This window comes from Astatotilapia calliptera, unplaced genomic scaffold, assembly GCF_900246225.1.
Source record: "Astatotilapia calliptera unplaced genomic scaffold, fAstCal1.2 U_scaffold_13, whole genome shotgun sequence".
NCBI classification, from domain to species: domain Eukaryota; kingdom Metazoa; phylum Chordata; class Actinopteri; order Cichliformes; family Cichlidae; genus Astatotilapia; species Astatotilapia calliptera.
Window position 1 is genome coordinate 446,346 of NW_020535652.1, and position 27,274 is coordinate 473,619.

The 27,274-nt window shown below is 38.3% G+C and overlaps 3 protein-coding genes across 3 annotated transcripts; all 3 read left to right on the forward strand.

Moving 5' to 3' along the window:
- Window positions 1–1,555: 1,555 nt before the first annotated feature.
- LOC113017453 (Fc receptor-like protein 5) lies at window positions 1,556–4,935 on the forward strand. The gene is made up of 5 exons (XM_026160603.1): window positions 1,556–1,595; window positions 1,808–1,852; window positions 2,063–2,323; window positions 2,431–2,676; window positions 4,931–4,935. The coding sequence occupies exons 1-5, from the start codon at window positions 1,565–1,567 to the stop codon at window positions 4,933–4,935; spliced, it is 588 nt and encodes a 195-aa protein (XP_026016388.1). The 5' UTR covers window positions 1,556–1,564.
- A 3,696-nt stretch (window positions 4,936–8,631) lies between these two features.
- On the forward strand, window positions 8,632–11,297 carry LOC113017454 (Fc receptor-like protein 5). Its single transcript, XM_026160604.1, has 5 exons — window positions 8,632–8,662; window positions 8,886–8,930; window positions 9,167–9,427; window positions 9,515–9,760; window positions 11,275–11,297. The coding sequence occupies exons 1-5, from the start codon at window positions 8,632–8,634 to the stop codon at window positions 11,295–11,297; spliced, it is 606 nt and encodes a 201-aa protein (XP_026016389.1).
- Window positions 11,298–16,368: 5,071 nt separating this feature from the next.
- Window positions 16,369–18,969, forward strand: LOC113017455 (low affinity immunoglobulin gamma Fc region receptor II-like). Its single transcript, XM_026160605.1, has 4 exons — window positions 16,369–16,411; window positions 16,619–16,879; window positions 16,967–17,212; window positions 18,914–18,969. Exons 1-4 carry the CDS (start codon window positions 16,369–16,371, stop codon window positions 18,967–18,969), a joined length of 606 nt encoding a protein of 201 aa, XP_026016390.1.
- Window positions 18,970–27,274: the final 8,305 nt, after the last annotated feature.

Here is a 27,274-nt window from a genome sequence, read left to right on the forward strand (position 1 = left end):
ATGTGGGTCAGCATTCCTCCTGTAGTCCACGATGAGCTCCTTGGTCTTCTCGGTGTTAAGCAGCAGGTTGTTTCTGTCGCACCACTCAGCCAGACGATCCACCTCCTCCCTGTAGGCGGCCTCATTGTTGTCACTGATGAGGCCAATCACCGTGGTGTCATCTGCAAACTTAATGATGGTGTTGGAACCATCAGCAGGTCTGCAGTCGTGGGTGAAGAGGGAGTAGAGGAAAGGGCTCATCACACAGCCTTGTGGTACACCGGTGTTCATTGTGATGGTAGATGAGCAGCGGTTATCCAGCCGGACATGTTGGGGGCGGTTGGTCAGGAAGTCCAGTAACCATTTGCAGATGAGGGAACTGATGCCCAGGTCTGTCAGTTTCCTGATGAGTTGTGAGGGGTGGATTGTATTGAATGCTGAACTGAAGTCTATAAACAGCATTCTGGCGTAGGTGTTGTTGTCCACGTGTGAGAGGACAGAGTGCAGTGCGATGGAGACTGCATCCTCTGTGCTCCTGTTCTGGCAGTATGCGAATTGGTGGGGGTCCAGGGTGGGGGGAAGACAGGATTTGAAGTGTGCTAGGACCAGCTGCTCTAAGCACTTAGTGATGATGGGGGTGAGTGCTACTGGGCGGTAGTCATTGAGGCAAGATGGGTTGGAGTTTTTGGGTATCGGGACGATGGAGGTGGATTTGAAGCAGGCCGGTACCACAGCGTGGGCCAAGGACAGATTGAATATGTCTGTGAGCACTCCTGCAAGCTCCCCAGAACACGCTCTGAGAACACGCCCGGGGATGCCATCAGGACCTGCAGCCTTGTGGACATTGATCCTGCTCAGCACCGCTCCTACATCGGTGGGGGAGAGAGTCAGAGGTTGGTGGTCTGGCGTCACGTCTGCTTTGGTTGTGGTTGTGGGGTTCCCTCGCTCAAAACGAGCATAAAAGTTGTTGAGCTCGTTGAGGAAGGAGACATCAGAGGATGTGGGGGAGGGTTTGGTGGTCCTGTAGTCTGTAATGGTCTGGAGTCCTTGCCACATGCCAAGCAGGACTCCAGACCATTACATTTAAGCAGAAATGGCAATTATCATACATGAACAGATTCTCTCCCTGCCATTTTTGGAGTATATCTGAGTTAAATAATTGGGCAGATAAATATCTACTATGTTTGAATTACAGAATACTTTATCTATAATAGCATTTACTGTCCTGTAACTGAAAATAACTTCAGTGACTTGACTTCAGACATGACCCCTATAAAAGGTTTAAAATGTTCACTACTTTTGAGACATATCTCAGCACAGTTCACCAAACTGAGCACAGGAAACAGGAACCAGTCTACAAGCTGCATCAAACACAGCATTAGTCTGAACTGGTTTGTTGTTCCGCCCACTGACAGTGAACTGAAACAGTGAGGCTTGACTTGACACAAAAACAGCTCAGCTTCTTTTGTAAAACTATATAATAGCATTAAGTCTGAAAACTATTTAATTATTTTAAAAATACTTTTAGTAGCAAAGAGACAACTGTGCTCACTATTGTTAAGTCTTCCATCTACATCAAGACGACATGGAGATCAGAGCTCTCTGCATCAGACTGTGTGAGTAGTTGCTCTAGTTCTACATTATTAATAGATTTAGGTTATTCATTCTGATTAAAAATATGACAGTTTACTTTGTTTTATATTTTAGGCTAGAAAAGTAGTATTTTTGTGGACATATGAGATATAATAATACTTTTAAACTTTTAGTACATTTAGCAATTTTACAGTACATGTGTTAGTTACTCTGTACCTCGTTTATCTCTGTTCAGTGATGACCATCATGATTATCTTGGGTGTACAGGATGAGAAAGTTGGTGAGTACCAGCTGTTTGCTTGTCCATATCAATGTTCACATTTTGGACAAGGAATTTAGCAGAAAAAAAAAATAACTTGTGAGAGAAAAAAATGTTTCTGTGATATTTGTTATTGTTTTATTTACTGTTTTATTCATTCACTTTTGATGTGTGGGATGCCAGATTTAGTAGTAAACTTTAAACTGAGTCTTTCTTTTTTCTTTGTTTCAGATGCAGTTTCTCTTCGTGTTGTTCCAAACAGATTGCAGTTCTTTGAATATGAATCAGTGACATTTTATTGTGAAGGAGTCGATTATTGTGAAGTTGTGCATAGAATTAAAGGAAAAATAGAATCATGTAGTAAAACTAACAAGAGGACACCAACAGGATCATCCTGCTCCATTCAAATTGTTTATGCAGACAACAGTGGAGAGTACTGGTATGAGACTGAAGGAGGGAGAAGAAGCAACATTATCAACCTCTCTTTCACTGGTAGCTTTGAAGAAATAAACATTAAACAAAAATTAAAGAACTTTTTTATAATAAGTTTTAATTAAATTTAATTTCTAGTATTTAATTATCAAATGCATCTCATTTAGCTGGTCCTGTGATCCTGGAGAGTCCTGCTGTTCCTGTGTTGATGGAAGAAACTGTGACTCTGAGCTGCAGAAGCAAAATTCCTTCCTCCAACTTCAAAGCTGATTTCTACAAAGATGGATTTTTCACCCACAGAAGCTCCACAGGAAGCATGACCATCCAGAGAGTTTCCAAGTCAGATGAAGGACTTTACAAATGTAGCATCTCAGGAGTTGGAGAATCACCAAAGAGCTGGCTGAAAGTCACAGGTGAGACACTGAGATGTTTTAAAATAAGGTTTTAATGTATAATTGTGATATAAATGGCAGCTGATGCTCTTTATGTAAAACTGGTAAATCCGTTTGTATTAGCATCTTTGAAATACTGAGAAGTTTCCAGTGTGCAAACCTAAATTTCAAATTTAAACAACTAAAACAGGTGTGCCAAACTTCCATAGTGTTTTAGAAGTTTTAAGTTGGTTGGAAAGATATTTCATGTCATTATGAAGAAGCTAAAAATAACATTTGATCGTTTACCATTCTTGTCTCATTTAAGCCTTCCTATCTGTTCTAACCATCATTTAGATTCTCAAAATGTAAATTACACGATTAATCCAGACAAAGAAGCGCACCATTCCTCCTCTGCTGCCACACCTTGGATCATTTTAACCATTTTAGTCAGTGCTCTGTTGGTGGCAGTGGGACTGTATCACTTTGGCAAAGGTTACTGGAAGAGAAGTAATGAAAATTATTATTATTGTTATTATTGTTGTTGTTGTTGTTGTTATTATATTTATATTGAAAATTAGTCTGTCAGACAGATACATTGTCTGATTTTCTATTCAAAATAATTAATAAATATTTATTTCTTTAATCTCCGTAGAGGCTGGCACAGTGGAAGCAGGCAGAGCAACATATTCTGCTGTAAGAAAGACAAGAGGTATTTTACTTTGCAACAGTAGCACACAATTACTTTTCTGAAGAAATGGATTGGTTTTGTTTTTTGCATCTTTGTTAGATGTGTATGTGATATTTATAAATGTATGGATGCAAGTGATAATTTGAGCTTCCAAAAGCCTCCAATGAAAACCGCATAGAATACAATTTTAAAGCTCATCTTTTAGACACGTACTGTATCTCAATATAGGTACATGTGGTATTAGATACAACTTCAGACATGCATTCAGTTTCAAAATCAACTTTAAATTGAACCCAATTACTTTCTCTTTCAAACATTAATATTCAGTGACTAGCATTAATTGTCTCACAAAGTATTCTTCAGGAGAAAAAAAATGCAGAATACAACCAAGAATTTTACAATTTGACAACCCATAAAACAAAGAAATATATGATTTCCTTGTTTTGTCATTAAGTCATCAAAAATTTGAAAATAAATAAAATACCTTCAAATGATATCTGAGATTCTTAGGGGGTAGAGTATATACTGTACACTAAACCTAATACAAATAGTTAAAAACTGTAAAGTTTTAATATATATTTTAGATTAGAACAAAATAAGCTACAATACAATAAATATGTAAGATTAGATTCCCTGCTTATTACAAAGAAAATACCACAGGTATTTGAGTCGTAATAACTTAGAAATTTCCCCATTATTATGTTCTTTTGTCTTTCTTGTTACTCTACAATAAGCGTATTATTAACAAGCTGTAGTTCCACATTATTACCTCCAGTTTTGGGGCCCTTATTATCCATATTATACATACATTTAAGTGTAATATTATTAATCTGTAATGACTATTGTTACCATGCTGTGAAGTGACTATTACTTTGGTAACTGCATGGTCATAACTTGGAAATTCCTAAATTATGTTATTGTTGTTACCATACTATTAAACCTTTACTTCTAATAGAAAGTGCTACCCATTTAATTTAATCTCTTGTCAAAGCAGAAGCAGGACCCAGCAGAGTGATGTCCTCAGCAGGTCCTTGCCAACCCATTGCAGTGGATCCCTTCTATTCCGTAATACAGTAGGTAAGACTGGGGACAGGGATGCCTTATGTGCTGCATTCACACAATGTGTGATGCATAGTTTGGGATTGGTAAAATAGACAATTTCTTACATGTAATATGTATACTTTTTCATGCATTCGACTCACTCACTCCCAGATGTGGTATGTAAAAATGCTGATTTCATTATATCCTCCAGAGAACCAGCCTTTACATTTATTTCCTCTGTAATGAACATTTTTTGGGTTTTTTTGTCTAGGTCTTGATCTACTAAACAGGACTTTCAGGGCTTTTCGCTGATATCTCATGTGTTTGGGTGGTCTCTTTTAGCTCCAAAGATGCAGGGAATCATAAAAAAAAACTTTAATGGGAAGATTCTCTTTTTCTTCAATTCTCAGGAGGATATAGAAACAGAAACCTAATGTTTTACATTTACCGTGCTTATTTGGGAACTACTATATGAAGTGGATATTGCTGTGAAATATGCACCATTATAGTAATTTTGTTTTCAATTCAGTTTTTTTCCCCCTCTACACTTCATTTGTGTGTCAGGTTGAAGAAAGAGACCTGTCTGAAGACTTGATCACATCCGAGTAAGAGCGAAAACAACGAGATTTTATCACATATTGTTTTTGTTGTTAACCAAATTGTACATTGTCATCTTAGTTTGGTGTACATGTCTGTAAACCGTTATAACTTTTTTTACTCAGTCAGATGCAGCTAGTTGCCATTCCCATGGGGTTATAAGTATATATAAAGACTGAACACAAGCACAAGCGCCTGCCTGATATGTAGAAGTTGAACTTGAACCAACGTGCTTGATCTTTCTGTTTTTACACATGTATGAATGCTGTTACAATAAAAGTGCTGCTGCAGCTTTCATAGACACCCACTGTGGTCAACTGCTGAAGTCAAAATGTCACATTACTTTATTTGAAAACAGATGACCCGAGTTTGTGGTCAACAATGAAATATAACAGCCAAGTTTGATACTGAGGATGACTTTAACTGACTTTAACTGTGGTCTAGAACTGAGACAAAATAAGTGGTGACTTCATGCTGCAACTTCTCTTCAAACAAAGCCAAAATAATTATGTGAATTTCTACATTTTTTGGTCAGACTGTGTGAAAGCAGAAGTCGTGAGGTAGGTCAAACATGATTTGAGCAAGCACATAAATATGGGGAGATGTAGAACTGAAACAGATACAGAAAGAAAATATCGCTGATGGCCCGCAGTCCAGTTGAAGATGAGAAGGAGGAAAGTTCTTTATATTTGTAGGGTGTTACCTTACAATGTTAAGCCTCTTAATAAATAAATGATTGTAATTGGATTGTAAGGCTCTAGAGGTACAACTTACCGACCTATTTAGTGACCTTTGATCTTTGAAAAATCACCATGAAACAGCACAGACAGAGGTTTACTAGCTCTAAATGCAGGCCCTTTCTGAAGATATACCTTTAGTTTGCAATCGATGACAAATAATGATATGAAATATAGGGATGCACATATCTCCAATTTCACCTTATAAGAAACATGCTCGAAATGTTCCTGTGCAGGACAGGAAACATAAGAAACTAAGGAGGGCCACTCCTGCTGACTATTGCTTGAACCCCCAAAATCTGAAGATGGTGCTAAATTTTCAAAGCACTGAGATGAAGACAGAAATGGACATACAATTCAAAATATTGAGCAGGTATGACAAACCTTTCGAAACCATCTTGATCACATAGGAGCACCATGCAGTATACACACAGTAATACACAGGGAATCTGCTACTCAGTGAAAAAGACAAACCAAATGTTCAAAAGTTTGCTCTCACTGCAATAAATTCAGAATCAGAGAAACTTTATTAATCCCAGAGGGAAATTGAGTTGTCATAGCAGCAAATATACAACAAACAAGAAGCAGTCAAGAAAATGAGTGTAGAAACAGAGTGATGATAGGTAAATATTAAGATAGATAAATATAGAGAAGTGACAGGGTGCATTGAGGTGTAATTAATTCTTTTCCACATATGTGCGGAAAGAGTCAGATAGCAGTAGGAAGGGATGACCTTCCAACAGATAGCGAGGTTGAAGGAACCTGTTGCTGAAACTGCTCTTCGGATTGTCCAGTGTGTTATGGAGGGGGTGGGAGCATTCTATCACTGATCACCTCCTCCAGGGTGGCGAACTTCATGCCAACAACAAACTCAGCCTTCACAATGACTTTGTTCAGTCTGTTTGGGTCCTTTGCTTTGATGCCTGCACCCCAGCACGCCACAGCAAATATAGCTTGTGATCCAGATGAACTCCCAGATACTTGTAGGCTGTGACTATTTTCACATTAGTCCCACCAATGCAGACAGGGGAGGGTTGGGATCTGTTTCTGCCAAAGTCCACAACCAGCTCCTTTGTTTTGGCCACATTCAGCTGAAGGTGATTCACCTCACACCACCTCATGAAGCGCTCAATCTGTCCTCTGTACTCTGTACTCCTCTTCCCTTCCCATCCCCACACTTTTCCAATAATCAGAGAATTTCTGGAGGAGACAGGTTTCTGTGATATACTTGAATTTGGCGGTATAGATGTTGAAGATATTGAAGGGGACAGAACAGTTCCCTGGGTTGCTCCTGTGTTGCTGTTCAGACTCTCTGACACAAAGCTCTGCAGTCTCACAAATTGTGGTCTGCCTGTCAGGTAGTCTGGACTGGTGGAGCCTCCACCTGCATGTCATCCAACAACAATCTCAGAGCCCAGGCTAGATTGTGTTAAAGGCACTGGAGAGGTCAAAGAACATCATCCGGACTGTGGTTTGGGGTCTGTGGAGGGAGGAATACACTCTCTGCAGCAGATGTATCACTGCATTGTCCACCCCCAAGTGGGACTGTTGTGCAAACTGCTAAAAGTCATGTGACTTGCTCACCAGGGGTCTGAGGTGCTCCATGATAAATCTCTCCAAAACCTTCGTAATATGAGAAGTTAGTGCTACAGGCCTGTAGTCATTTAATGCCGCTGGATGATACTTCTTAGGCACTGGGACCAGGCATGATGTTTTCCATAGCACTGGGACTCTCTGGAGGTGCAGGCAGATACCACATACTATCTTACAGGTTGCAGAGTGAACTGACTGAAAATATAATTACATCTCAGTGAGATTGAGAAGAATAAAGTAATCCAGATTACTTACATATTGTTTTTGTAATTGAACATTTGGGAGTTGGGTTTGGTTTGCATGTGTATAATTTAGAATATCTTGTCTCTTGTCAGTTAGACACAGCTGGCTGCAAGACCCACATATTTATAAGTACATATGAGGTTTGAATGCCAATAAAAACACCTGACTTAGTCCATCTGCTGTCTTTTGAAATGTATTGATCCTGTTTACAAGAAATGAGTTGTTACAGCTTGTACATGCTGATACTCACTGTGGTCAACCACTAATCTAAAACTGTTGGTTTACTTTTTTCCCCAGACACATCACGTTTGAGGTCAGCATAACAAGCATGCCTCTAACTGAAATATGATCTAGTACCAGACAAAACACAATGTTTAAAAAAATATTTGACAAGAAATGACTCATTAAGTTTAAATAAGTTTTTGGTTTCACAAGTCACACCCAAGCCTGGTTACTACCAGATTTACTGACTCACTTAAATAGAACTCATCTAACAAAGTAAAGTACACTAGTTCTATATATCTGTCGCATATCAGTATTTAGATAGTGGTTTGCACACCAGCCAAATCATTACCTTGGATCTCATGGTAATAAGGTTGTGTTAATGTTAATGATTGCATTGAAGAAAATGTTACTTTGTGATTCTGTTTAAGTTTGTAATGTTGTTAAACTACTGTGTTGTTTAAAAAGTTTCACGCTGAGGAACCTTAACAAATTAATAAATGCCAAATAAAAAATATGTTTGTCAGTAGATTGCCTGAGTGGGCTGAGAAGCCCTAGAAGATATTTCTACATTTGTGACATATTTCTGCACAGTTCACCAAACTGAGCACAGGAAACATGAATCTGTCTACAAGCTGCATCAAACACATCATTAATCTGATCTGGTTTGTTGTTCCGCCCACTGACAGTGAACTGAAACAGTGAGGCTTGACTTGATGCAAAAGACACTCAGCATATTTACCAACACTTCTATTGTAAAACTATATAATAGCATTAAGTCCTAAAACATTTTAATTAATATTAAAATACTTTTAGTAGCAAAGAGATACCCCTGCTCACTATTGTTAAGTCTTCCATCTACATCAAGACGACATGGAGATCAGAGCTCTCTGCATCAGACTGTGTGAGTACTTTCTGTTTACTTTTCTAATCTATTTCTACATTATTATAAAATTTGGAGTGTAATTTTCAATCAAAAATATGACAGTTTTATTTATATTTTAGGTTAAAAAAGTAGGCTAATGTATTTTTATGGTCTGCGTATGAGATGTCATAGTACTTTAGTATAGTTAGTAATTATACAGCACATGTTTTGGTAACTCTGAAGCTCTTTCATCTCTCTTTAGTGATGGCCATCATGATTATCTTGGGTGTGCAGGATCAGGAATTTGGTGAGTACCAGCTCTTTGCTTGTTTATATCAAAGTTATAATATTACATTATGGATGAGCTAACCAACTGGAGAAAAGTAAAAAAAAATTGTGGGAGAAAGAAATGGTTTTGTGACTTTTTTTTTTTTTTACTGTTTTATTTACTGTTTTATTTGTTTACTGTTGAAGTGCAGTGTGCCAATTTTAGTGGTAAAACTCTAAACTTTAAACTGAGTCTTTCTTTTTTCTTTGTTTCAGATGCAGTTCCTCTTCGTGTTGTTCCAAACAGATTGCAGTTCTTTGAATATGAATCAGTGACATTTTATTGTGAAGGAGTCGATTATTGTGAAGTTGTGCATAGAATTAAAGGAAAAATAGAAACATGTAGTAAAACTAACAAGAAGACTCCAACAGGATCATCCTGCTCCATTCAAATTGTTTATGCAGACAACAGTGGAGAGTACTGGTATGAGACTGAAGGAGGGAGAAGAAGCAACATTATTAACCTCTCTTTCACTGGTATATTTGAAGAAAGAACAATATTTTATGATATATTTCGATTAAATTTAATCTCATGTATTTAATTATCAAATGCATTTCTTTTAGCTGGTCCTGTGATCCTGGAGAGTCCTGCTGTCCCTGTGTTGGTGGAAGAAACTGTGACTCTGAACTGCAGAAGCAAAATTCCTTCCTCCAACTTCAAAGTTGATTTCTATAAATATGGAAATCAGATCCATAGAAGCTCCACAGGAAACATGACCATCCACAGAGTTTCCAAGTCAGATGAAGGGCTTTACAAGTGCAGCATCTCAGGAGTTGGAGAATCACCAGAGAGCTGGCTGAAAGTCACAGGTGAGACACTGAGATGTTTTAAAATAATGTTGATGTATAATTTTTATATGAATGACAGCTGATGCTCTTCATGCAAAGCTGTTGAATCTGTTTGTATTAGCATTTTTAACACAAAGAAATGTTCAGTGTGGAAACATAAATTGGACATTTAAGTTTGTACACCAAACTTTCCATGGTGGTTTAGGAGCTTTTAAGTTGATTGTCAAGATGCTTAATGTCATTATGAAGAATTTAAAATCAATATTTGATGGTTTAACCATTCTTTTCTTTTTAACCATTATTTAGATTCTCTAAATATAAATTACACAACTGATCCAGATAAAGAGGGGGGCCATTTCGCTTCTGTTACCATACGGATCATTTCAACCATTTTAGTCAGTGCTCTGTTGGTGGCAGTGGGACTGTTTCACATTGTCAAAGCTTGCTGGAAGAGAGGTAATGACAAGTATTTTATTGTTATCACATGGAAATGTAATCATCAGCCAGACACATTGTCTGATTTTCTTATCCAAAGTTTTTAAATAAAAATGACTATCATAAACTAAATAACTTGATCTAAGAAATCATCTATATCTGTTTAATGTCTTTAAAAAAAACAAGAAAAAACAATTCACTTATTTCTTTAATCTTCATAGAGGCCAGCACGGTGGATGCAGGCAATATAAGCAACATAAGAGCAGCATAAGTTGTAAGATAGACAGGAGGTATTTTACTGAGCAAGAATATCACAGAATTACTTATGTGAAGGAAAGTATTGGTTTTGTTTTCTCATGTGGTGTTGTCTGTATCTTTGTTAGACGTGTGTTTAATATTTATAAATGTATAGATGTGAGTGATAATTTGAGCTTCCAAAACTTCCACCTCAAATAAAAGCCACATAGAATACAATTTTAAAGCTCCTCTTTTAGACATGTACTGTATCTCATACAGCTCAAAATAGTTACATGTGGCGAGAAGTACAACTTCAGACATTCATTCGGTAATAGGTCAGAAATGTAATATCTTAGTTTTGTACAAAGGCATCTTTAAAACCAAGAAGCTCTTAAAAGCAGCTGATATTCTTGTGGTCAAAGTAGAAATACCAGGCAAACAGCAGAAATTTTTTTGTTAGCTCAGTGTTCCCTTAGCACCACCTTAGAAAACAGGCCAAAGTAGAAATGAAGTAGAAATGTAATCGATTTTCTTTCTAACCCTGAAAGTCAGATTTTCCTAAATGTTTAAATAAAGTCTACATTGAATAACAGACAGGGATCATCATGACTAATATTGCTGTGGTTGTTATTCCAGTCCCTCCCACTGTCCCTCTTCATTATTCTATTCTATGAAGCTGCATCACTGTCTCTCAGTGTACTATTACCCAACTGGTACCACTGTTGCTACCATGACATTACTTGGATATTAAGAGGTTATTACGCTGGTAATTGAGTAGTAATAACTTGAAAATTAACACGTTATTATGTTTTTGTTTTTGTCTTATTAACCTATGATTATCAAGTATTTTGTGTGTCTTACAGGTTGCAGAGAGAGAGCTGACTGAAGACATTATCACATCTGAGTAAGAGCGAAAACAAAGAAGTGACCCAGTTTTTATCACATATTTTTTTTGTTGTTAACCAAGCTGTACATGGTCATCTTACTTTGGTGTACATGTCTATAAATGTTATAGCTTTTCTTTGTTCAGTAAGATACAGCCAGTTGCCATTCCCATGTGGTTATAAGTAGATATAAAGTTTGAACACAAGCAAAGACACCTGCCCGATACGTAGAAGATTAACCAAATTGTTGGATCTTCTTTCTGTTTTTACACATGTATTCATGCTGTTAAAATAAAAGCTGCTGCACCTTTCAAACACATGACTCAGGACGAAAGTTCAGTGGTCTTATTTACACAGAGAATGATGAAACTATTTACAAAATCTCTAAAAAAAAAAAGGAAAATCCACAGTCTCTTTATACATTAATCCAAAAATCAGTGAAAGTATAAGTTTTAACCTTTAAAAATGTAGATGTTTTAAAATGTGATGCCAAAGCGTATGATGTTTAAAAAAGTTTAATCATTGTGCTGCAGCACTCCCTGTCACAGAAGGCAGCCCTTACAGTATCCCTTGCAAAATGTGAAATTAAAAAATAAAAAAGAAAGAAAAAATTCTTTACTATCACTGCTGTTAAGGTTAGGGTCATTTATTCATTTGTCTCAGAAATACATGATTTAGGAAAATTTAATAAAGCCCGTTGTCACAAGGAGTAATTACAGCGGATAACTCCGCTAACATGTTTTACTTGCCAGATTTGGAGATGCACTTCCTGGTGCAACATCAAAGGGATTTGTGTCTCTTCCTGGAGTTTAGAAAGTTCTAATGAATAAATACAATTCCGGAATAATAATTTTTCATAGTGAGGTACCCACTATCACAATATTATTAAATAATCTTTTTCTTGTTTTCCGTTGTGTTCTTTTCTTGATAAAAAGAACACAACAGAAAACAAGCATATTAAAGAGCTCAATTTCTCAGAACACGCCTTGTGTCCTTTTGTTGGCCTCATCCAAATGATCACGATCTCCAACTTGAGAATATAGTAATGGCTATGACCATTAAGCAGAAGAGACTCAACTCCTGAGTGCCCATCATTAGGAACTGCCATTTAAGCAGCAAGTAACATCTGAAGCATAAAAACTGTACAGCCAGAGGAAGACTACATTTTGGCCTATTATGAACGGGTCAGCATCATCATTAAGTAATAATATTACACTTATCCCTTTCCTTGAAAAGACCAGTGAACATTTTGTGTGGCTTTTGGACTGGGTTAAATATTCACATTTAGATAGTTTCTAGTCTGCTGTGAGCAAAAAAGGTCATAGTATATCATGTTACTACGCCTTAAGAGAAATTGTAGTTATAATTTTAAAAATTATTATTATTATTATTATTATTATTATTATTATTATTATTATTATTATTATTAATAATAATAATAATAATAATAATGTGTACACTAAGGCAAAAACTGGTTCATCCCAAAGACAAAACTTTAGGAGTAATTTACCAACAGGGTCTAACACTTACACAATATTTTTATTATTATATTATAAAAACTCCCTGAAAAGCCTTCAGTTAATCCAAAATGCTGCAGAAAGAGTACTGACAGGGACTAGAAAGAGAGAGCATATTTCTCCTATATTGGGTTCCCTTCATTGGCTCCCTGTTAAATCGAGAATTGAATTCAACATCCTGTTCCTCACATTAGAGGTCTTAAATAATCAGGCCCCATCTTATCGACCGTGGCTCAGGGGGTTGGGAATCGCATCTATAACCAGAAGGTCACCGGTTCGATCCCTGGGCTCTCTGTCCTGGTCGTTGTGTCCTTGGGCAAGACACTTTACCCTACCGCCTACTGGTGTTGGCCAGAGGGGCTGATGGCGCGATATGGCAGCCTCACTTCTGTCAGTCTGCCCCAGGGCAGGTGTGGCTACAACCGTAGCTTGCCTCCACCAGTGTGTGAATGCGAGAGTGAATGAATAGTGGAATTGAAAAGCGCTATATAAATCCAATCCATTATTATTAATAACCTTATAGTACCATATCAACCCATTAGAGCTCTAACACTGCAGGTATAACAGAGTTACAAAAAAGCTTAATGAATTTCTACATAATTGATGTGCTTTATGAATAGTTAGAGCCACCTGGAGGACAAATACCGCAACTGCATTCTTAAGGTTCCAAATCGCTGCACAGTGCATTCCTGAGCAAAGGAAAATAATCCCAAACTGGAGTTAGGAGCACATGAGCAATGCTGTTGTCAATTTTGTAGATATATTAGTGAAAACATTCTCACAGTGGTAATTGTCAATATGTATTTTTTATTGTAAGCAGTACTAACATGTGCCCTGAAAGTTACAGGCATTTTCGTGCATCAATAGTAACTTTATTCACGAGTAGCATTTTTGGTTAGCATGCTAAGCTAATACTAGTTAGCTATTTGAGTGCTCTCTGGCATGCACTCAGCTATGTTTCTCTATGAGATTCTAACTGTTGTAATCCTTGTAACAGAACTGAATGTTGCAGTTGCATAACAAACTGTTGATGACAACTGTGTGCTGTTATCTTTGTACCAGGTAGGCGCTGTTAAGCAAGTTTTACTTGATGTTGTTATATAAAAAATGATAAAGAATGATGTTTGCTTTTTATGAAAAAAAAAACTAATGCTCGCCTTGTCTCTTTGTCTTCTGTATCCCTTCCTGTGCGTCTGTGTTTGCGGGTGTTTGTGTGAGTTCTTTTGTCTGGTTTCCCATGTGTGACATTCTATGTTCCCCTTGCCTATCTTGTGTGTCCATATTTCCCAGCATGTCAGGTCTCTCTCTCCCTCTCATGCTCTCTCGGGTTCCCTCGCCCTTTCCCTCTTCTTTCTGTTCTCCTCTCACTTTCCCTTGCCCTCTTAGGAGTGTCTATGTTTTATTCCCCTGTTCACATGTCCCTCTTGTGTTCCACCCATTCTCCCCAGTCGGTCATGTGTTTCATGCCTGCACGTCTGGTTGTCACAGTCATGTTTCCTGTTTTACTTTGACAGTCCGTGTCCTGGGTTTGTGTTTTCAGTTTTGCTTTCTTTACCGTCTCAGGTCTAATTTGTGTCAGCTGTGTTGCCCGTGTGTTTCTACCTTCCTCGTTACCTTTTTGTGTATTTAGGTCTGAGTCTACCTCTGTCCTGTGTCACATTCTCCTTCATGGTTGTATTTTTCTCTGTGTGCCTCCCCGTGTGTTTAGTTCCTATATTTCCGAGTCGAGTAGTTGTTTTTAGTTTGTTAATGTCCTACCTATAAGTCTGCATTTGAGCCCAATTACGCCTGCTGTGCAACCTGTTCATGTCAGAACGGAATAAAACTGTTCTGTTGGCAAAAGTGGGTCAAACATGTAACTAGCAAAGTGTATAGTACCTAATGAAGAAGCCACCAAGTGTATATGATAAATTAAAATGATTTTTGCCATGTGATAGTCTCACTGTGTGTTGCATGATGAAGCCATTTGTTTCAGCTTCTTTATAGACAAACTGTATTGTTCTCAGATACATTGGCTTTCTGAGGAGATTGCAGATATTTTAAAGAGGAAAGGGCTCCATTAACCTTTAAAGTAAATTTAGGCATAAAAAGGCATTGTTTTATAGATGTTATTTCAAATTTAATGATTTTTTACTTTTTTATTTTTTTTTAAAATCACAATATTTTCAGCATTACATACTTCAATAGAATTTCTTTCCCCCACATTTTATCTGATTAACTTTCTTTTGTGTTAAAAAAAAGATAAAAACATTCAACATTCAAGTTTTTATTAGCATTTGCAACACACAACCAACTCTATATCTCTTTAAGACTGTTTATGTAGTCCATAGTCATTACTTTCTCTTATCATATAGCATCACAATGGAGTACCCTTCAGTGACAAAGACTAAATAAATGTTCATGTTTTACCATTAACGTGATGTTTTTATTGCTTGTTGACACAAGATCAACACATTTTAAGCAGATATGGCAAATATCACACATGAACAAATCACTGGGCAGATCAATATAAGAATGAATTATGTCAGAGTGGCATTATTATATATGCCATTTACTGTCCTGTAAGAGAAAATAGCTTTAATGACTTTCCCTGAGTGGGCTTAGTACCCCTAGAAGAGGATTAAATGTTCAATAGTTCTGTGACATAAATAAGCACAGTTCACCAAGCACAGGAAACATGAAGCAGTCTACAAGCTACATCAAACACAGCATTTGTCTGAACTGGTTGTTGTTCCGCCCACTGACAGGGAACTGAAACAGTGAGGCTTGACTTGACACAAAAGACACTCAGCTTCTTTGGAAACAGCTTTTCTGAAACTAGATGCTTTTTAATTGATATTAAAATACTTTTAGTGGCAAACAGACACCACTGCTCACAACTGTTAAGCCTTCAGTCTACATCAAGACGACATGGGGATCAGCGCTCTCCGCATCAAACTGTGTGAGTACTTTCTCTATTTCTACATTATTATAAAATATAGGTTATTCATTCTGATTAAAAATATGACAGTTTACTTTGTTTTACATTTTAGATTAGAAAAGTAGGCTATTGGCAGCACGGCGGTTAGCACTGTTGCCGCACAGCAAGAAGGTCCTGAGTTCAATTCCAACATCAGGCCGGGGTCTTTCTGTGTGGAGTTTGCATGTTCTCCCCGTGTTTGCGTGGGTTCTCTCCGGGTACTCCGGCTTCCTCCCACCGTCCAAAGACATGCAGCTTGTGGGGATAGGTTAATTGGAAAATCCAAATTGCCACTAGGTGTGAATGTGCGATTGAATGTGAGCGCGAATGGTTGTCTGTCCCTCTGTGTTGGCCCTGTGACAGACTGGCGACCTGTCCAGGGTGTACCCCGCCTTTCGCCCTATGACAGCTGGGATAGGCTCCAGCGCCCCCCGCGACCCTGAAAAGGATAAGCGAATGGATGGATGGATGGAAAAGTAGGCTATTGTATTTTTGTGGACATATAACATGCAATAATACTTTTGAACTTTTAGTTCATTTAAAAATTTTACAGTGCATGTTTTAGTTAATCTGTACCTCTTTAATCTCTCTTCAGTGATGGCCATCATGATTCATCTGGATGTGCAGGATCAGAAAGTTGGTGAGTACTAACGGTTTGATTTTTTGATATCAAAGTTCACATTTTTGGATAAATAAGGAATTTAGCAGAAAAACTGAGAGAAAGAACTGTTTCTGTGATATTTGTTATTGTTTTATTACTGTTTTATTTGTTCACTGTTTAAGTGCAGTATGGCAGTTTTAGTAGTAAAACTTAGTAAACTGAGTCTTTCTTTTTTCTTTGTTTCAGATGCAGTTTCTCTTCATGTTGTTCCAAACAGATTGCAGTTCTTTGAATATGAATCAGTGACATTTTATTGTGAAGGGGTCGATTATTGTGAAGTTTTGCATAAATTCAAAGGAAAAATAAAATCATGTAGTAAAACTAATAAGATGACACCAACAGGATCATCCTGCTCCATTCAAGCTGTTTATGCAGACAACAGTGGAGAGTACTGGTATGAGCTTGAAGGAGGGAGAAGAAGCAACATTATCAACCTCTCTGTCACTGGTAGCTTTGAATAAACAAAACTTTTATGACATTCATTTTAATAGAATTTAATTTCATGTATTTAATTATCAAATGCATCTCATTTAGCTGGTCCTGTGATCCTGGAGAGTCCTGCTGTTCCTGTGTTGATGGAAGAAACTGTGACTCTGAGCTGCAGAAACAAAACTCATTCCTCCAACTTTAAGGCTGAGTTCTACAAAAATAGACGCTCCATCCATAAAACCTCCACAGGAAACATGACCATCCAGAGAGTTTCCAAGTCAGATGAAGGACATTACAAGTGTAGCATCTCGGGAGCTGGGGAATCACCAGACAGCTGGCTGAACATCACAGGTGAGACACTGAGATGTTTTAAGATAAGATTTAGACATACATATTATATGAATGACAGTTGATTTGGGGGAGGCTGTTGCTCAGGAGGTAAGAGCAGGTTATCTGCTGATCGGAAGGTTGGTGGTTTCATTCCTCCCTCCCACAGTCTGTTTTTAAGTAGATCTTCGATGCATGCTTCGGAGTATGAATGGGTGTGAATGTGTGTGTGTACATGTTTTGAATACTGATAACTTTCCAGCTTCCAAACCTAAAATGCAGATTTTAATAACTAAAACAGGTGTGTGGTGTTTTAGAAGCTTTAATTTCATTGGAAAGATTTTTAATGTCATTATGAAGAGCGAAAATTAACTTTTGATGGTTTACCATTCTTGTCTCATTTAAACCTTCCTGTTTTTTCTAACCACCATTTAGAGTCTCAAAATAAAAAATCCAAATCTAATCCAGACGAAGAGGCGTGCCATTTTTCCTCTGCTGCCACACGGATCATTTCTACCATTTTAGTTAGTGCCCTGTTGGTGGTAGTGGGACTGTATCACATTTGCAAAGCTTGCTGTAAGAGAGGTAATGACAATTATTATTATTTCTATTATTATTTTTTAAAAAACTTTAAACAACTTTTTAAAAAATAAAAGTGAATGTCATAAACTAATTGGCTTGAACTAAAAAAAAACATTTATACCTTTTATATGTGTTTAAAAAGCAAATTAAAAATTATTTTGTCATTTATTCCTTTAATCTTCATAGAGGCCGACACAGTGGATGCAGGCAAAGCAACACCTGCTGCTGTAAGAGAGACGGAGGGTTCTTTACTCAGCAACAGTAGCACAATATTACTTCTGTCAAAAGGATTTTTTTTCTCTTGTGGTGTTGTCTGTATCTTTGTTAGACGTGTATGTAATATTTTTGTATGTAATATATAGATGCGAGTGATAATTTGAGCATCCAAAACTTACGCCCCAAATGGAAACCACTTAGAAACAATTTTAAACCTCTTCTTTTAGACACGAACTGTGTCTCATACGTCTCAAAATGTGAAGTTCATCTTCAGACATCCATTCTGTTTCAAAATTAACTTTAAACGTAATTAGTGTTTTTTAACAATAACATTCAGTGACTAGCATTAACTGTCTCATAAAGTTCACTACTGCAGGAGAAGAAAATGCAAAATAATAATTTTACCATTTGACAACACAAACAACAAAGTAATATATAATGGAGTAGTATAGTACAAGACATTAAAAAATTTAACAAAAAAATGTTTAGAGCTGTAAAGTGTGATATCTTGGTTTTGTGCAAAGGCAGGATCAAAAGTAGCGCAACTGATATTGTTGTCAAATTATCAGGCAAGCAGCAAAAATTCAATTTGAAAAGGAAGTTTTTAGTTAGCTCAGTGTTCCGTATGCCATCGCCTTACATAACAGGCCCATCTACGAATGACATCGATTTTCTTTCTAAAATTGAATTTCAGATTTTCCCCAAAATGTTAATGAATACATTAAAAAACAAACAGGAATCATTATCACTAATATTGCTGTGCTTATTATCGCCACTATCCTGCTTCATTACTATATTACTATATGAATAATATAGCAACATATTACTATTACTTCCTTATTATATGAAGATGCATTGACCTGTATCTACTAACAATTAGGCCTTGGTGATGCTCAACTACAAGGTAATATTAATTGTGATAAAAAGGCATGCCCATGATAGCGGAGATAAGAGATGGACGCAAAATGCAGGCACCGGCTTGATGCGAGTGAGTGTTCATTTACAAAGGTGAGGACACAAACAGAAGTGGGCATGGCACAAACAGAAACTAAGGGAAACCTGAACTGGAAAAACTAAGGAACAACAAACCAAACTAACAAACCTGAAATGCAAGAGACAGAGAGTAGAGATGCAGGGAAACATGGAGAATGAAATGCATGAATACACAGACGGACCAACAGGAAGCAAAGGCAAATACACAATATAGACGCAGGTGAACCTACTTGGGCAAAGGACACAGACCTTTAAAGTAAAACAGGAAACCCACAGACTGAACTTACAGACGCAGACTCAGTGACAAAAAACAGAGGGAGCACAGAGTACAGGGACCAGAGTGACATGAGGAGCAGAGGAAACCAAAACCTAAGAACTAGAAACAGAAACCAAACCAAACTGGAATACTAACAAACGTGAACCAAGAAGAAACCACAGACTAAGAAACATAATACTACAAAATCAAAAACTGGGTCACAGAACTAGGAACGTGACAATCAGAAACATCACCAAGTAAGTGTTAATGAACTAAGAAGAATTTGTGTTTTTTTATTTAAAATTTCTTGTCTACCAATTTATTTAATTGTAGCATTCGTCCGAGGAGAAGCAGGAACCAGCAGAGCAATGTCTTCAGCAGGTCCCCAGCAACCCGTAGCAGTGGATTCCTTCTATTCTACTAAACAAAAGGTAAAACTATATGGACACGGATGCCTTATGTGCTGCATTAAGGCATCCGTTAAGGATTGGTAAAATTGACAACTTCATACATGGAATATTTATACTTTTTCACACATATAACACTGCTAGATTTGCATATGTAAAACTCTGATTTCACTAATGTTTCACACTGAACATATTTTTTGGGAACTCCTCAAAGACCTGAATATTGGCGTGGAATATGCACCATAGTCATTCTTTTTTCTATTCTATGTTTTACATGTATGAGCAAAGATGGTGGCGTGCACAGATGCAGCGGCTCACTGCTCCTCACGTTTGGTGCTTTGTTTTTTACTTTTTATACGGATATATGTGTGGGTGCATGTGTTTTCTATTACTATACATTGAGTAGTCAACTTACAGTCGTCAAGACCTTCTGAATTTGGAATTAGTCTGACATAATATTCATTGCGTAGCATGTCACCAATTCCACGGCATTCCAGAAGAAATAATAAGAACTCCAGGGTCTTCCCAGCGGCAAGCCAAAGAAGAAATGTAAACAAAGAAGGCAAAAGTTTGTCTGCAGGGTAAGCCTGCTAGTATGGCTAACAAAACAACGATTTAAGCCACTGCTTCCAAGTATCTTTCTCTCAAACGTCAGGCCCATAACCAACAAAAGTATGTACAGGACAGCAGCATTGTACAGAGACTTGGCGGCAGTCATTAATTCTGGATTCGGCTATTGAGCTTGCAGGTTCCAGTTCCGAAACAGTCCTAGGGGGGTGCAGTTAGCCACTACTTCTACCTTGCTAGGGTCTGTGGAAACACCCTGATCAGAGATGACGTGGCCCAAGTAGCAAACCTCCCGCTAGAAAAAGGCAGGTTTACCAAACTTTGCTTTTAAACTTTTAAACCTCCAGCTGGAGCTGACCTAGCACTACATACAGTCGCTCAAGACGTTGCTGTACTGTTGATGAGAAGATTACAATGCCATCAAGATAGAGAAGCAGAGACTGGCATTGTTGATCACCAAAAATGCATAGCTTTAGTTTCTGGAAGGTGCTAGGTGCATTAAAGTCTATTAGAGACACCACTTATTTTGTCTGGGTATACCCAGACAAAATAAGTGGTGTCTTATTTCATTCTAAAAACTATCTTAAATAAAGAAAATGATCTGAATTGCTACCTTACATTTGTTCATTTGTGAAAAGCATAAATCAGGAGCTCTATATTTGCAATTTTGTGCAAATATAATGTGTCTTCAATTTAAAGATATAATTAATGCATTTATAAATTAATTAATGTGCAATTAATTTAAAAAAAGCCACATGCTCTACATACATTAATGCAAGTAGGCGAATAGAGTTGATTTTTTTTTAGCTTTAATCTCAGCTGTTGGCAGTAGTCAAAAATAAAAATGTCTCTATTGTGGCGAGCTCAGACAAGGAGGAGACAGAGGTATCGTTTGGTCTTGCTTCCCGTGAGCCAGCCAGGGAGCACAGCCGTTTATTAACATTTGCAGAAGAACACTGCCGCTAGCTAACTGCTCAGCGCGGCAACAACAACAACACACAGGGCGCCCTCTGACCCCGGAAGGACACACCGTCGCAGCGAGAAGGCGTCACTCATCACTATGGCAACATAAACAAAACATAACTGTACAAACAGAACCCCGGACAGCCCTGACCCACTACAATATTACTATATATATATATATATATATATATATATATATATAATAGTATTATTTTAGGTTAGTGTGACAGAGGTAAAGAAAACTCTGATATTACTTTCGTTATCTGTCCCTTCACTCCCACTGTTTTTCATTCATCCAATGAATATAGACTTTCTTCTAGACCCATTTACTACTGCTCAGCCTAGGCTGATACTCACCCACAAGGTGAGCCTGGTTGTGATTAAAAGCTATTTAATGGTGGCATTGAGATTAAGCAACAGGAGACACATTAGCAACTTGAAAGAATCATCGATGCGCTCCCTGATGCAGCTGGTCACAGATGATCTGTACTCCTACCAAGTTGGTGTGGTTCAGTTCTCTTTTTCACTGTAGGGTCCCTTCATTCTTAACATATCTGTATTGACCTGAGTGTAAATTCGGGAGCTTAATGTGTATTGTACAAGCACACACCCTTCAGGGCAAAGCTATGCCCACAAACGGCAGCGTAGAAAATCCAGGCAGCTTCTCAGTGTCTGAGCAACCAATCAAAGAGCTCTTTACATCGCACTACATGGCTAGTTTGTATTGCTTTGGGATTTCAGAAATGAGATAGCTAAAGAGTAGTTAATCCAATAGCTAATATAATTTTAATGTCAGAACTAAATCTTTGACTTTTTAAAATCATTGAGTTATTTATCTTTTTAAAATGTGTTTTAAAAATGATTTTTAATTTTGAAATTAGAAACTGTTTTTTGAAATGAGGTTTTTATTGAGAGTTTATTTCTTTTTTTTTTGTGAAATTCATTTTCAAAAGTATTTATTTATGTATTAATAATTCATTTTGAAAAATAGTGTTTTTATTTAAAATTGAATTATTAAGCATTTTGAGTTTGCATGTGTTTTTGTCATTTTGAATTATGATTTATGTTTAAATCCACTTTGTTAGTCATGAGTTTATAGTGCCGAGATTGTTCTGTTTTGCTTTTGATTATTAGATTCCCTCTTGTGTTGTTCTTACTTCCCACGTGTTTCACTCTGTTCCCCCCTGCTTGTCATGTTTATCTTTGTTTTTGGGTTTATCTGGACCTCTGTGCGTGTTCCCATTACTTCCTGTTTTACTTTGGTAGTGACTGTGTGTGTCTGTGAATATGGTGTCTGTGTGCACCATGTTTTGGTTGGCTTCTCTTACTTTGAATGTACCTTGTCTCATGTATTATGATTAGCTTTGCCTTCTCTGCCTCGTGTGTAATTTGCCCCAGCAGTGTTCCCCATGTGTTTCATGTTCCCTCATCATTCCCTGTGTCTTTAAAGCCTTTTGTTTTCTTCTGTCCAGTGTTGAAATCTCTCTCCAGGCTTTGTGAGGCTCTCTGTGAAAAGTCTAATTGATTTTGCTTTCAGATTTTAGTTGCAGTTTTTTTCTTTACTTGGACATAATCAAGTGAAAATATACTGTAAAGATAAAGTAAAAAACAAAAACATCTTAATAATTACTAATGAAGTTGGTTACCAGAAGGAAAATGGTGGCCACTTGCAGAACCTGGCAGGGTAGAATATTTATCATTTTATATAAATATAACATACAATGTTCATTTCAGCTACCAGTAACAATCAGAATCACAATGTCTTTATTGTCATTGTCACAGGTACAACGAATGTAGAAGTGGTCTCCAACCAGTGCATCATCCGTAAAAATAAAAAAATGTCAATACAATCAATAAAATAAAATACTTAAAGTACTAATAAGAATAATCTTACTGTATGTACAAATATTTACATACATTCCCACACACATGCCTCAGTCAGTGCATAGATCATTTCAAGGGTAGCGTGATGGCCATTTTTTGGCAGGCAACAAGGCGGCTGGGAACAGCGAGTGCCAAACTATCTCGAGCCATCAGAGCAGCAAAGCGCACACATTGCAGAAGAATGTACATTAACTTCCAGGACACCAGTGATGCATGGCACATGTGGCAGGGCATCCAGGGCATCCAGGCCATCACCAACTACAGGAAGACGACACCTGCCTGCAAGGGTGACTCTTTCCTACTAGATGTGTTGAACAACTTCAATGCATGGTTTGACGCTCAGAATGACCTTGGTGAGAAGGTCCACCCCGTCTCACAACAACCAGGTTCTGTGTCTGACCTAGGCTAATGTAAGGAAAACTCTTCGTTACCCCACAGAAAGCTGCTGGTCCAGATAACATCCCTAGAAGAGTGTTCAGAGAACGCGCAGACCAGCTGACAGATGTCCTCACTGACATCTTCAGCCTCTCCGTGAGCACTGCTGTCGTCCCAACATGCCTCACGGTCACCACTATCATTCCTGTACCAAAGAAGTCCTCAGTGTCCTGCCTGAGGCGACTACCATCCTTTGCACTCACACCGATCATGATGAAGTGCTTTGAGAGGCTCATCATGAAGCACATTAAGACCTGGCTGCCACCCACACTGGACCAACTGCAGTTCGCCTATCGCCCAAACAGCAGATGAAGCCATCGCCACCACCCTACATTTTGCCCTCACCCACCTGGACAATAAAGACACATATGTATGAATGCTGTTCACAGACTTCAATTGAGCACTCAGTGCAATCATTCCTCAGCATCTGATGAGAAAACTGAGCCTGCTGGGCCTGAACACCTCTCTCTACAATTGGATCCCGGATTTTATGACTAAGATACTGAGAGACAGTCCAGATCATTAACAGCATCTCCAACACCATCACACTGAGCACTGGAGCCCCTCAGGTCTGTGTGCTCATCCCACTGCTGTTCACTCTGTTGACTCACAACTGTGCACCAATGCCCAGTTTGAACCACCTCATTAAGTTTGACACAACTGTGGTGGGTCTCATCAGCAAGGATGATGAGTCAGAATACAAAGGGGAGATGCAACAGCTAATGGATTATTTTAGAGTCAGCAACCTGTCTATAAATGTGGACTAAACAAAAGAGATTATTGTTGACTTCAGGAGAGCATGGAGAGAGCACTGTCTACTTAACATTGATGTATCCTCTGTGGAGGTCATCAAGAGCACCAAATTCTTTGGATTCCACCTGGCGGAGAATCTCTCCTGGTCCCTCAACACCAGTTCCATAACTAAGAACACCCAACACCATCTCTACTGATGCAGAGACTGAGGGAAGCCCATCTCTCACCATCTATTCTCACTACCTTCTACGGAGGGAATATTGAGAGTGTCCTGAGCAGCCGCATCACTGTCTGGTAAGGTAACTGCACCGCATCTGATCGCAATACCGTAGAACTGATAGTGGGAACAGCTGAGAACATAATTGGAGCATCTCCATCCCAGACCCTTAATGAAACCCACTGAATCGGCAAAGCCACCAGCATTGTGGAGAACCCCACACACCCCTAACACACACTCTTCACCCCACTGCTTTCTGGCAAGTGCTACCGGAACATTCAGGCCCTCACTATTAGACTGTGAAACAGTTTAGTCACCCAGGCCATCAGACTCCTGAACACTCAGTGGCTGTACTCACACACACACGCATACCTTCATATGGTATATGTCATATGTAGCACCATGGTCTTGTTTCACTGTGAAGACATGGTTGGAATGAAAATAAAGCCACTTGACTTGACACTAATGCCACCTGGCACTGTACCATCCACTGGACCAGATCTGGGGCACCCTTTTGGTTGTAATGATATTAATAATGGATTGGATTTATATAGCGCTTTTCAAGGCACCCAAAGCGCTTTACAATTCCACTATTCATTCACCCTCACATTCATACACTGGTGGAGGCAAGCTACAGTTGTAGCCACAGCCACCCTGGGGCAGACTGACAGAAGCGAGGCTGCCATGTCGCGCCATCGGCCCCTCTGGCCAACACCAGTAGGTAAGTAGGGTAAAGTGTCTTGCCCAAGGACACAACGACCAGGACAAAGAGAGCCCAGGGATCGAACCGGTGACCTTCTGGTTATAGATGCGATTCCCAACCCCCTGAGCCACGGTCGCCCGTTGTGACCAATTAAAGGACTGGTCAAAGCCAGGAATGAAAAAGGAGTAGTAACAACTAGCCCCAAGAACGACTTCATCTCCCTTTTTTTTTGTTTTAGCTTTGGGACACAGGCAGGATGCAATGGTTGCTGTTTTATCCATCCAGGTGCGCAGCAGCATGTGAAGCACGTGAATATAGCACCCTGTTCACGAGGTGCAGGAATGTTCAGGGCTCTGAACAAACTGAACAGATGTGTGGCAAATTGATATGAACCACAGGGAGTCCATTTTTTGACATTGAATTCTGCTATAATCCCTTGTTTAAATCCCTTGTTTAAGTCTTGAAACCCCAAGCAGTGCCTAATTGATCATGTCAATATGGACTAAAACATTCAGAGGAATGTTTCTTAAACCACGAGGTATAAAAGTAAATAAAAGTATAAAACGAGGTATAAAACTGCTCTGGAGGCAAAAATTGGTCCAAGATGACACTATCAAGATTTAAAGTATCAAATAAAGCAGTCACTGTATATGATCAATTTAAATCATTTCAAATTGAGTGATTGTTTTTTAACTTTTCATTTTTTAAATCACAATATTTTCAGTTGTAGTGTTACTAAGACTAACAGAATTTGTTTTCCCTACATTTTGATCTTCTTAACCTTCTTCTCTTTTGCAAAAACATACTAAAAATATTTTTCAGTATTTTCCTCACTATTATTTTTTTGCTAGTATTTGTAACAAAAAAGCAAATTCTTATCAAATAGCATCACCACTGAGTACACTTCTGTTAAGTGACGGCTGTGTGCGGACAGGAATAGGACCCAAGGTGCAGACTCCAGAGACAGATGAGAACTCAAAACTAGTGATGGGCAGATGAAGCCCCATGAAGCACTGAAGCTTTTCATCCAATTGGTTCACCCCAACGCGAAGCTTCATGAAGCTTCATTTGCTCTAGCAGGACACCTACTGGATGTAAAAATAATAGCTGGCATGAATTTGAAGAGTGTGGCATTTTGCACACAGCCTGTAAATGTCAACAACAAAAGGAGTGTGTAAAACATGTATATTGTAGTGATGGCAGTATACTGTGTATATTTATAGTGGCAGTATGGGAAATGATTATTTGGAAATGCTTGAAATGGAAATGATCATTTACTGTGAGGTGAGGTGTGGTTGGGGTGTGGACAGTGGTTGTGCTTTTGTAACGTTGAGGTATGGACAGCTACACAGTGAGGCCTCAGTCCTGCCTGTTCACATTTTATTCTGTAAAAACTAAATTTTCACTGCTTTTATGACCTTTTAGTGGGGAGAACAAAGCTAGGATTTAATGATTTAACAAATCTTTTGAATCCTTTGTCCTCCACAATGCTAAATGGCTGGGAGTCCTCAATCACCATGCTGACCAGGTCTTCATCTATTTGAGATTGTTCTCCTGAGGAAAGACAATAAAGACAAAGCACAAATATAAATATCACACACGTAACTTATAACAGTTGTATAATATTGTTATATCATTTAGTAACATTACTGCATGCTATATTATCATTGCATTTGATGGCTCACCTGGTCCTGCTCCACAATCGGTGTTCCCCTTATTCTCATGCAAAGCTCTGTAGTGCCTAAGCATGGATGAGGTGTTGCTGTTATATCCCAGCTCCCTGGCACATAGCAAACACTTCACCTTGTACAAAAGTCAAGACAGCTCAACATAAATTGTATTGCACCATCAGTATCATGAAAATACATCTTCTGTAGAAATTTACATACCTTGTTGGGAGGAATAAGATCAAAATGTTCCCACACAGGGGAGGACATCCTCCTCTTCTTAGCTGGCTCCATTCTCTCCTGACTTTCCTCACTCTCATAAACCTCCATACGGTCTCCAAACTCTCACTAACCGCAACTCTCCATCAAACACCCACATTTTTGAATGAAGTCTGAGGGGTTTATATCGCTGTCATATCTCGCGGCAAAGTTCGAACCACTTC

Excerpts from the sequence above, each read along its gene's own strand:
- LOC113017455 (XM_026160605.1), top strand. The coding sequence starts at position 16,369 with ATGGCCATCATGATTCATCTGGATGTGCAGGATCAGAAAGTTG. Across the intron at positions 16,412-16,618 it reads TGTGCAGGATCAGAAAGTTG|ATGCAGTTTCTCTTCATGTT; the intron begins GTGAGTACTAAC and ends TCTTTGTTTCAG. Across the intron at positions 16,880-16,966 it reads TATCAACCTCTCTGTCACTG|CTGGTCCTGTGATCCTGGAG; the intron begins GTAGCTTTGAAT and ends CATCTCATTTAG.
- LOC113017453 (XM_026160603.1), top strand. The coding sequence starts at position 1,565 with ATGGAGATCAGAGCTCTCTGCATCAGACTGT. Across the intron at positions 1,596-1,807 it reads AGCTCTCTGCATCAGACTGT|TGATGACCATCATGATTATC; the intron begins GTGAGTAGTTGC and ends ATCTCTGTTCAG. Across the intron at positions 2,324-2,430 it reads TATCAACCTCTCTTTCACTG|CTGGTCCTGTGATCCTGGAG; the intron begins GTAGCTTTGAAG and ends CATCTCATTTAG.
- LOC113017454 (XM_026160604.1), top strand. The coding sequence starts at position 8,632 with ATGGAGATCAGAGCTCTCTGCATCAGACTGT. Across the intron at positions 8,663-8,885 it reads AGCTCTCTGCATCAGACTGT|TGATGGCCATCATGATTATC; the intron begins GTGAGTACTTTC and ends ATCTCTCTTTAG. Across the intron at positions 9,428-9,514 it reads TATTAACCTCTCTTTCACTG|CTGGTCCTGTGATCCTGGAG; the intron begins GTATATTTGAAG and ends CATTTCTTTTAG.